Consider the following 12,247-nt stretch of genomic DNA (forward strand, 5'->3'; position numbering starts at 1 on the left):
TTTTTCTCATATCAAAAGAGTAATGCATGCATGACGTGTAGTTTGTCTTGTAGTATGGTGTTGCTAATTGCAAACTAGTTACTTTGCTGTAGATTTCTGTACCACACACTGAGCTACTGTATAATAGTTTGCTTTTGTCCCTGTGTGGTACAGGTATGAGTCACGCCCCACTGCCCTGTTCTTCCACTCCTCCCCCAGCCTTTGAGGATGCCCTGCGTGGAGAATTGGTGGATTCTGGTACTGCTGTTACTCGTCATCGCTTGGGGCCACAGCATGTAGTTCGTTTACATAGAGATTCAGAAACTGCCAGGTGAGTAAGATACAGTGACACTTCACTCATTCCGAGTAACCAACAGCATAGTTGAACTGCTGTTGAATTTTAATTTGCTGGTAGTGTTTTTCATGTGTTTTTAAACTTGAGTCTTACCATCTCTTACTTCTCCCTGAGTGTACTTTAACTGAAGTGTAATGTTTTGTTTTAGCATGTTATTGACAGTATTAAAAATAGTGGTAGTATGCACTGTAAAAGTACATTGACATATAAATAATGCATTTAGGTTGTATGATCTATAAATTAGTTCACTGTGTAAGTTAATAGGCCATTAGACAGTAAAAGAGGGTACTTATCTAATGAAAACACTTCTTGAGTGTAAATTACTTGTGGCATTTAATTGGTTCCAGAACAAATCTTCACTCTGCAGCAAAGTATGCACTGATATGAAACTTCCTGATAGATTAAAACTGTGTGCCAGACTGAGACTTCAACCAGGGACCTTTGTCTTTTGCACACAAATGACCAACTGAGCTACCTGAGAATAACTCATGACCTGTCTACACAGCTTTACTTCCACCAGTACCTAATCGCCTCCCTTCCACACTTCACAGAAGTTCTCCTGCAAAACTTGCAGGAATAGCACTCTTGGAAGAAAGAATATTAAGAAGACAGGACTTAAGTCTGCATGGTAGGAGATGAGTTATTAGCAGAAATAAAGCTGTGGGATAAGTAATGAGTTGTGCTTAGGTAGTCCCATTTGTAGATCACTTGTCTGTGAAATGCAGAGGTCCCAATTTCAAGATTCAATATGTTGCACAATTTTAATTTGCCAGTAAGTTTCATTTTAATTGGTATCAAATGTGTTGTTTTTTAGTAAACCACTAATTTTTATAAAGAAATATTTAGAGCCACTGTGTTGTGATTTATGTATAAAAACTGGACTGTATTTTAATACTCCTCTGACTTCATAACATCACTAATTTGATTTCCAAATTGATCTTTGTAATTACTTCCAATTTTTCTATTTGTTACATAAAACAGAGAAATACAGTGATTATCAGAACAGAATGAAATACTCTTCTGTGTGCAGTTACCTTGTACTGCCTCTCTTCCAATTCAGAGGAGCAACAAACAATTCTGAAAAATGAGAAAATGAACTTTGTGGTTCCTTCATTGCTGAAGATCCAGTTCATTGTAGATTCTCTTTTTAACTCTTGGCACTTTCAAATTTCTGTCAGTGCAAAGATACTATGAAGGAATTACTTGACACTCCTCCGGTTAACTGTGTATTTCTGGCTAAGCAGTAATTCATACTATAAATACATTTACTTTACCATGGTTTACCATCATAGTGTACAACTGTGACTTCATTTACCATCACAATGTAGTACTGTGACTTGAGTTAGTGTCGGACTAGTAACAAAATGTTGTTTTTGTTATCATTCAGTTGGTCCTACATTCTTTGCTTGCAACCAGTGTTACTCTCTTGTGTGTGATGACTGCATTACAAAGAGTAAATAATGTGAGACGGGAAAGCAGAAAACCAACTTAGAGAATGGAATGTTCACTGATTTAAATTTTCATGGCAGTTTTAAACAAAATTATGAAAAGAAATAACCACTGTGGCTATTTCACTCTGATTCAATGATGTATTCAGTAACAGGCAAAACATACCATACATTATGAAATGTTCTATTAATCTTAAAACAGCATATCTTGTTAATTGTCAATGTATATGCAGATGTCTAATCTCATCATCAGCCTTTCAGTTGCTGATTGGTAGACATCCACTATGTATGTAAGAATCATGTCCTAATTTCATACATTTGATTTCATAATTTAGTTTCCTCTGCATTTTACTTCTCTGTTGTACACTGCAGACACCATCATTTGTGAACACTGATTTAAAGGTCTTCATTGTCTGTGTGTGCAAAACAGTATGTCAGTAGTATATGAAAGTGAAATTGGATTTGAAAGGAAATATTGCTTACCTTTTTGCTTAACATAAGTAGTTAAAGTCATGTAATAACAAATCTTGATGACAAAACTATTATTCAAAATTATCATTGGTGACTTTATGAAACGATATTTTGAGACAGTTAATGAAATTTGTCATTTACCTTTGGATTTCAACTGTGGTCTCACATTATCAAGAACTGTTGCTGTTGGTTCCATAAAATCTGAATTTTACACCCTCGTTGCAAGACTTAAATATGTATTGTAAAAGGATTAGAAAATGCTTTTACAGACACGAACAAAACTTAGTGGTCAACTCATTTTTTTAATAAAAAATAGTGACTTTAGTTAGATATATTATTAATGTTGTAAGCTGGAGATTCCATAGAGAACTGTGTTTTTGCTTTTCCTTGCACTACACACAGAGTTACATGAGACTTTGCCCATAATCAGGATCAATGTTCATATCGTTATTCAGCTGTTGGCCTCCCCCAACTTAGATTTTCCAATATTTCACCAAATAATTTGTGCTGACAGCTTGTGCTAAAAATGCATGCTGATAGTTTTTTTAAGGTGATCACTTTGTTGGTGTTTTTCTAGTGCAAGTGTAGAATGTATAATGACTGGTAGACACCTGAGACAAGTTTGACAAGAAAATCAATCCTATGAATATTTCCTGTGTGTTAAAACAGTGTTAAGAGATACAGATGCATGAAATATTTGTTGTAGAGGTGGGATTCACTCTCAAAGTAAGGGAAAATTTAAGTTTGTGGTATCTGATGGTGAGATCATCCCATCAACTCATAGCTGCCCGTATTTTAATTTCCTGACGAGTGGTATTACATTGAGAAAATGTACAAAAATACAAGGTTATGACCTTAACAAACAGACTGCTCAAAAACAGTTTTGTGCCACCTTCATGACTTGTATATGTTTTGTTTATATATGTGAAACCTCTTGACACTTTATTGACTGCAGGAAATCATTATCTACAGCCACCTGTAATGGAGTTAAAAGCAAACCTGCTTTCTTGGTGCAGTTTAGTAGAGAACACTATCTCTCCAACCATAAGTAGGACATTGCAGCTTGTGTACACTACTCAGTTTATCAACATGCTTCAAAGGTTTATTTCAAGCTTAGTCTGTGAATATATTGTCACTTTACAGCCAGAAGGGTTGTCAGCACAGGAAGTTGACTGCCAAATTGGCAGACATTTCAACATAGGCTGTTGGATTCTCTAGTGATTAGGCGTGGGTGGTTCCAATCCTTTACAACTTGGTATCAGTCACTTTGTTCATTTAGTCCAGTCTACAAGAGAGGTCTTATGCCCATGTTCACATGCAGGGTATGAGCATCAAGCTCGGTGGTCTTCGGCAGTGAAGCAGTGTTGTCTAGTCACCTGTGATAATTACGCTCGGTGTGTCTCAGAACTGGAGTGACCTTGCTGGTAGGCATTGGGGGCAGGGAATGGAGCTGTGTCAGACAGTGTCACTGTGGTCAGTCACTGTTACACACTGATAGTTAGGTGTCCTGAGGCCTGCCCAGCTGCTGTGAGAGACAGTGGCATAGACATGCAGGGTATGAAGAAGCCTAGCCTCAGCAACTGGTTGGTGGTACCTGGTGATGGTGGACAGCAAGCAGATTGGTGCCTGGAATGACCTCAGTTTGACCCTCAGTCTTTTGGTACAGAGGCTGGACCTCCAAGGTAGGCAGTCCTGTAGGATGCAAAACCAGGATGACTGCTCTAGCAGTTTGCAGATGAGCAACAACAGCCTCACTGCAGTAACCTGCTCTGTGGTAGTTGCTGATTCAATACCTATTGCCAGTTTTACAGCTAGTATTTATCCACAACTGGTTTGACCATGCTGGTAAGCAGAACCACCCAGCTGTCACGTAGCCCCCTTGTCAAAATGCTGCCAAAGTATCCTGTATTTTGGTAATATTGTTGATCATTGACCGAGCAGTCATGCTGGTACATTGAAGTGGGTGTGGTAGTGAAATGCTGCAAAAGCTGATTACTGCAAGCAGGATGATTATGGCAATGAACACTTGCACTGGCCAGTGCATCTACATTATTCCCCTCTTCGAAGAATTCAGTCCTCTGAATTCCATGCTGCTGTTGAAGTGTTTGACGTTGAAGTTCCTAAAGTAAGGAGCAGATGAGAAGTCTCTCTGTGATATTGACATATGTGTCTCAATTGTTGTTCCATCGAAATTCAGTTATTTTTACCTGCTATCATTTCGCCCAGGGAGGCAAGAAGTGTTGAGTCCAAGGTGGGATTTAGATAGGGTAAGTCTTCACTGGGCCAGATCTCGAAGTGAGGGTAGGGTGGGTAAAATAATGAATAGCTGGTGTTTGGTGTTGTGGTTCACACTTACATGTGCCCAACCATTCTGTAGTTTGTTGACCTTCATGTTCTGCCAAAATAGAATTGTTGGCCCACCTCAGTACCTCATCCCATAAACTTACTGGCATGACTATGTGTCATCCATACTTGGTTTGTTTATGCAACTGTCATCAGTACAGAGCTGTATTTGTGTCATGGACTGCTGACAGTCTGACTCACCAGCCTGCACCATTCACAGTTTGTCTACAGAAGTTAAACACGTATTATTGTGTGCAATTTCTGATTGAGGTCAACACCATTACCGTGACCTTTCCATGGTAGAACCTTCAGGCTCATACGCCATTTTAATGTTAGATTAGATTAGATTAATACTTGTTCCATAGATCATGAATACGACACTTCGTAATGATGTGGAACGTGTCAGGTTAATGAAAGATGTCTGTACACGGTATTACATTACACAAAATATTGCATGACACTAATGCTTAAGTTAGTTTTTTTTCCCCTCCATTAATTTATATCTAAAAATTCAACCAATGAGTAGAAGGAGTTGTTATCTAGAAATTTTTTTAATTTATTTTTAAATGTTGGTTGACTATCTGTCAGGCTTTTGATTCTGTTTGGTAGGTGACCAAAGACTTTTGTGGCAGCATAATTTACCCCTTTCTGTGCCAAAGTCAGATTTAACCCTGCATAGTGAAGATCATTCTTTCTCCTGGTGTTATAGCAATGCACACTGCTATTACTTTTGAACTGGGTTGGATTATTAACAACAAATTTCATAAGTGAATATATATATATATATATATATATATATATATATATATATATATATATATATATATATATATATATATATATATATATATCCTCACAGTATATATATATATACTGTGAGGATCCCTAGATCCTTAAATAGATGTCTGCAGGATGACCGTGGGTGGGCTCCAGCAATTATTCTGATTACACGTTTTTGAGCAATGAATAATTTTCTACTCAACGATGAATTACCCCAGAATATGATGCCATACGAAAGCAGTGAATGAAAGTAGGCATAGTAAGCTAATTTACTAAGATTCTTATCACCAAAATTTGCAATAACCCCAATAGAATACGTAGCTGAACTGCATGATCCATTACAAATTTGAAGCATCTGCCATACATAACAGAAATATGTGCTATGATAGATCAGGCTAAGCATCTATTTTTCTGATACTGAATCATTTTTCTCTGCCTTATTTAGTTGCCTGAAAACAAAGGTTATCAGGTACTCTGCTCTATCTACTTGTTGACATAATATACACACCAAGATGTGATTGCTGGCATCACAAGACAATATGAGCTGCTTCTGACAATTCGGTAAAGTGAGAATGGCACCATTGGACAACAAATTCTTCAACCACACAGTCTTCATTGCAGTCTATAATACAGTGAAACATTATCCCATTCATCAACACATGTGTAAGGGGTCTCACCATTTCTGCAAATTTGGTCACTAATTTCCTGTAGTAATAAGTCAAATCTAAGTATAGCTGTAGATATTTTTCAGTACTAGGGTGTTGGAAATTCCCACACTGCTTGTATGAGGCAGTGATATGCTTGCACACCATCCTGGCTAATAATATGGCCTAAATAACAAATTTCCTTAAAGACACAATGACACTTCTTCAAACTTAGTGTTAGATGTGCCACTAATATCCAACTAAGCTCTCCCCATAATAGTACTACATTATCTTTAGATGCCCTTAGAAGACATGACATCATCCAAGTATACAATACACTGCTTTGGTTTTAGCCCTTGTAACATTCGATCTGACTGGCATTGGAATGGCATTGGTACATTCTTCAAACCGAATGCCATCTGGCAGTACAGGTTATGACTATATGGAGCCATAAATGTGGTCTTGGGTCGATCTTACATCACACTTTTCAATTGACAGTACCCACTTCACAAATCCATTGCTGCAAAATATTGGCATTGCTCCAGGTTATTTAAAGTTTCCGTTATGTTCAGTATTGGGTATGCATCTGTTACTGTATGTTGATGTGTATACCGATGATCACAGCAAACTCGATATGCTTTAATCACATTCAAACTCTTCTTAGATATGAATACTACTGGTACCCTCTTAGGGCTGATACTTTCTTCTTTAATTCTGTCAGAGAGCTGCCGATTTATAAATTCTTCCATCATTGATTGAAGGTGATGTGGAGCTTGGTATGTTTTCTAGTGCACTGGTGGGTCATTTGCAATGGGAATCCTTTGCTGCATTATCTGGCAGTGATCCTAAAGGTTTAAACAACTCTGCATATTCCTCTAACAACATTTCTACCTCCCTATCATTTCCCTGTAAATGTGAGACTTTTTCCCATAATGTAGCTAAATTGGCAGACTTTCCTAGCTTAATGTGCTCTGTATTCACCTATCCGTCAAAATGTTCGTCCTCTAGTACCTCGAGATTGGCTCTCAAAGCACCTCATGATAGCTTTACTTCTATTGAACCAAAATTGTACATGCTGACTGGATCTATCTGGCTTTCATCAACCTTTTGCACAAAACACTGCACTTTGTTCAGTTCTTAATTTTGTGCTAAGGGTTCTGCTACACCCAAAGTATTGATTTGCATATCTGCTCCTGCATCTACGCAGACTAGTTTTCCTGCCCTTTGTGGTGTTTTATCCTGCAAACCAATTGTAAACATACTGTGCACTCAATTTGGGTGGCTTCTCCAACATTTAATGTGTGCTTTGAAGCATTTCAGTATTCTCAGCAGTAGTACCTAAACAGAAAGAATACCATCAACCTCTACTATTGTCACTTCATTTTGAATTTAGCATTATATGTATTCAGAAAATCCAGTCCAAGTTTGACATTGTAGCTGCTACCAACTTGAGAATTCCATGCAAGTGCAGAATTCTTCCGCCCTCACTCAGAAGTTCACTAATGCCAAACTGAGAAAGTAAATATTCGCCACTTACATCACTAAATATACCATGAGGCAGATTCAGATTCCTTATCCCAAATACACCTGACTTGCCTCAGATACCAATGACTGTGTATTCAGCAAAAGCTTACTACTCTTCGTTTTGCACAATGAGTCATACAGTAATCTGCCACTGATGCCACACACTAGTCACCTGTGCTCACATTTACTCGGAATACTGCACAGTAGCCAAAACATTGCTGTCCTTGGTTAATGCTGGAGTGCAAGCTCCATTCTGCGACCATCTTCTCTGTGCATGTGAAAACCTATGCTGACATTCCCACTATGTGTCCAGTCTGCATGCGCCTCCCTCTCTGAGGTTTCCCTCAGTTGTGCTGAATATAACCAGGCTGACCACACTGATAACATGTGGTTCCCGTAAAATGTCAAAACCACCCTCTTTTTTTACTACATCTGGGCACCACATCTATTTCTGCCAAAGACACTGCATTGTCCACAGCTTTGTTTAACAACTTTGGAAATCCTACTTTCACCTTTTGGGAAATTTTAGCTGGCAACCTGACATATCCAGTACCCTTTGTTGTGCCTCTTTATGGGTGGCTTTCCTAATTCAGTCTACAAAACTTTAAACATATTTCACTTGTCTCTGTATTATACTATCGAGCTGCTCTCGATAATACCTAGAAGTATTCTTCTTCCTATAGAATTCCAACTCCACAATTTCTCGTGACACATCACTAATGTCCTTGCATCCCCTGTTAATTTCAACTAAACGACACTCAACAATTGATTGTCGTTCCATCCCTCTAACTTTGTGGTTGTGAGTAGGTTATCCGCAAAAGACAAAACATTCCCCCCCTCATTTACCTGGAAAAGGAATTATCATTGTGATGGTGTTACTTTCTAGGACAAGTAGGGAGATACTTGAGGGGACTGCTTCCTTCTCTTCTCATGCAACCTCTCTAGTTCCCCATGTAACTTTAAATGGTCTACTCACATTTGAGTGACTTGATCAAGTAAGTGCTGTAAAATATTACCAAATTCAAAGAGGAAAAGGAAACAAATGACCACACAAACCCGTACAATGTTTATAGTCGGCACGTAGTTTTATTCACCTGCTAAACACCATGATTGAATCTTGGCTCCATTGTTGTTCTGCACCAGTGTCTGACGTCTATTATCAATCCTACTAGGTCTTCTGACATCAAATGTAGGGTGTTGGGTTATCTAGTAGGTAGGTATGGGAAGTTCCTCTCACATACAGGTGGTATCAGTTGGTTTGCTTCTTTAGTCCAGTCCACAGCAGAGGTCTTACACCAATGTCCACAGGCGGGCACTAGCATTAAGCTGTGCCCGCAGCCACAGTGGTGAAGTGTTGTCATGTAGTTGCTTGTGGCCACCATCTTCCTTGTGTCTCAGGAGTGGGGCAACCTTGTGTGGTAGGCATTCCAGGCCAGGCGATGGAGCTGTGTCAGGTGTTGGCACTGTGGTCAGACATGGCCACACCACTAGTAATGTAGGCAACAGGCCTCCCAATTCCCAACCATGGAGAGAGATGGAGGTGCAGATATCTAGGATGCAAACCCCGTTCTCAAGTTTTGGCTGGCAGTGCCTGGCGACCACAGACACCTAATGCATGAGCAACTGGGAGGGTCTCAGTTTGACAGTCGACCCTTTAGTGCAGAGGCTGAATGCCCAACGTAGGATGGAAAATGGAGGTGGCTGCACCAGCAGATACCAGGGTCAGGCCTTTTGTTGAGCCCCAGCCATCATGTAGACCCCTTGCCACACCACTGCCGAAGCATCTCAGATTTCAGTAATACTGTTGGTGATCGACCAAGCAGTCATACCAGTTTATTGAGGTGGGAATGGTGGTGAAACACTGTGCCAGCTGATTATTGCAAGCAGCATGATTGCAGCAGTGTGTGCTTGCACAGGCCAGCACTGCTACATCATCATCATCATCATCAGCAGCAGCAGCATCAGTATTTGAACATTCGACCACTATCATCTGACATGAAACATTGAAGGTTTGCCTCGTAGTATTCATCTACAGCCAAAACCTCCAGTAGATGACAACTATGTACAAATTATGGATCATGTGTACCCTGAGGAGAATGCAACAAAACTGCTGGCTTCCTTTTTGGAGTTAACTGAGGGAACTGTGTCAGCCAAGGCAGTGCACAATCATTTAATCATGATCAATTTGGCCTGTAAGATCCACTATGAATAACAGTACAAACCTCACAGCACCAGGGTGTGTGAAGATGGTGAGCACTGGAACACCTGCATTAGAACATAAATCAAAGAGGTCGGGTTCTCTTCACTCCGGAGTGCGGGATTGAGTGTTTTAGAAGATGTAGATCACAAGGTACTGATGCGCATATCAGGCATGAAGTCCCGCAGATTAAACTGGGAGGTAGGTGAGTCAGTCATGTTTTGGCCCAAATTTTGGAGTCATCTCACTACTATCAAGGTAATAGGAGGGCTATACCATACTGTTTGAGCACATGTGCCCACTGGTGGGTGGCTGTGTGTACATGGGCCCATGTGAGCAGGAGTGGGCAAATAGATAATACTCGGCATGTCAGCCAGCTGGGCAAGGGTGAGAGGATGGCTCTCTCAGTGCATGACCAATAGCAAACTGAGGTACACCAAGGAGCACCTGCATCGTGTGGGACATTGTTGTAACAGCCTAGGGTAAGCTGTAGCCACTAGTATCCTCCAACATATTGTTCATCCTCACTGTTGACATTTTGGTAATGGGTTCATCTTTTAACATAATAACACACGAGTACATCATGCTTACCTCATGGATGCCTTACCTAATGAAATGGCCTGTGGTATATGGTGACAAGAACCCAAGTGAGAATACTTGAGACAAGTTGAACTGTACAGTTGCTCATTATTGGAACCCACATCTCTCACCAGACAACTTCAGGAGAGTCACTGTTGTATAGTAGGACAGGCTCAAGCAGCAACGTCTAAACCACATAGTGGACAGCATACTGAGGATCCTAGTGTGACACAATTGTGGAGGTGGAATAGCTTGGTATTGAATGTTACTCATCAGTAGATTTTGATTTCAATCACAATACCTATATTTTGGCTGTTGCTCTGTTTTTACTTCACAGTAAAGGCTTATTATTACATTCCGTGCTCCATTTTAATCTAAGTCATCACATGTTTGCAGATCTGCACAATGTGAAAACTATCATGAGCAGTTTTTTTGTACCTTATGTAATATATCTTTATAAATTGGAGAGTCTCTGCAATTCCACTATCACAATTTTTCCAGTGTCATTCCATTAGTCCAAATCTGGGTGAAAATTACGTTTCATGTCATTTTGCCACACTTAAGTTATGATGCATAATGTGCAATAAAAACTTGTAACATCATAACACAAAAAAGTGTGTGTGTGTGGGGGGGGGGGGGGGGGGGGGGGGTGTGACAGTTTTTACTTTACTTCTAAAGTTTGACTTTAGTCTTGTTTAAATTCTTGAGAAAATTTTGTTGCAAAAATCTCTTTATTCATGTGTGTAAATCCTCATGCCAAGTAGGAGTGAAATGTCATGGGTTTTGCACTAATTGTTGTACAGTGAGATTTTCTTGTGTTATATTGGGGGGTGGGGGGCTAGAAAATTCTTTGTTGTTTCAAATGCTGTCAAGTGTTCGTCTCTAGTAACTCCACCAAAAATTTTAACTTCAGTGAAGAGTAATTGTTTTTCCATGTCGTTGTACATTTAAGTATGTTGACTCTTGTGTTATTACTAGTATAAAGTAAGTGATGAGAGCTGTAAAAAAATTCTTTTAGCTATGTGAGTGTTGTGAGGGAGCTACCTTCAAGTGCCCCAACTATAACAGTGTGTCCTTTTTGGTTATGTATTGAAAGGGAAGAAATAGATTTGAATCCCAGTTCATCCCTGCTGTCCCCTCACGTTACTTCATCTCAAGTGACGGTACTCTTTATTCAACAAATCCACAACTGATTCTGTCCCCCCTACTTTCCTCAAACCGAGCTCATGGGTCCCCCCCCCCCCCCCCCCCCCCTTCCCCCTATTTAACTCACTGCTCATGCTAATTACATACACTAAAAAGAAACTGTAAAATACAATTAAGTGATGTTTAAACGCATATGATAGATTCCTTACATAAGTTTCTAACTGTATTTTACTAAGAGTTTGTCATGTCTATATATTTATGTTGACCAAGATGATAGTCTTTGCCCGAACGTTTACAGTTTCATTGAAACACATGCTTTAATTTAAATATGATATTAGTAATTTTTAAAAACACAGTAATCAGAACAGCGCTTCAGGAAAAAGTGAATATGAACCTTACATAGCAGTAGATTCCTCTTGGAACAAAGGAAAGTGGTATTGAAGACCGTTGGTGGGTGTGGAGCAGATCACTTGAGTCAACCCTCAGTCCTGTAGATTACTTACAAATTGTAGTTGTAAATAATCTGCTGTTCTTTTACTCATTTTCCATTCTTTTCTTTTGTTGCTAGCAGCACTAAGACACAGTATAACTAAAAAGTTTTTCCACAGCGAACTTGTAGAATTAGTGTTCTTAGTAATGTATAATATTCTGAGCTTTATGCAATGTCAACCATTGTCTTCTTCAGGAAAGCTAATTACTGTCTAAGAAGTGATGGTATTTACACAGCTGTAAATGATACATAGATGCCTTCTGTGATCGATGATTACAGTGATGCTATTAA

At 39.4% G+C, this 12,247-nt stretch overlaps 1 protein-coding gene across 6 annotated transcripts in view; it reads left to right on the forward strand.

Moving 5' to 3' along the window:
- Positions 1-12,247, forward strand: part of LOC126297383 (phosphatidylinositol 4-phosphate 5-kinase type-1 alpha) — a gene marked incomplete in the record, with an annotated part of 309,051 nt that overhangs the window by 165,466 nt on the left and 131,338 nt on the right. For all 6 annotated transcript variants that reach the window (XM_049988111.1, XM_049988110.1, XM_049988114.1 and 3 more), the window contains 1 exon segment: positions 154-310. In XM_049988111.1, the coding sequence (XP_049844068.1) occupies positions 154-310 (157 nt within the window).

This window comes from Schistocerca gregaria, chromosome X (assembly GCF_023897955.1).
Source record: "Schistocerca gregaria isolate iqSchGreg1 chromosome X, iqSchGreg1.2, whole genome shotgun sequence".
Classification (NCBI taxonomy): domain Eukaryota; kingdom Metazoa; phylum Arthropoda; class Insecta; order Orthoptera; family Acrididae; genus Schistocerca; species Schistocerca gregaria.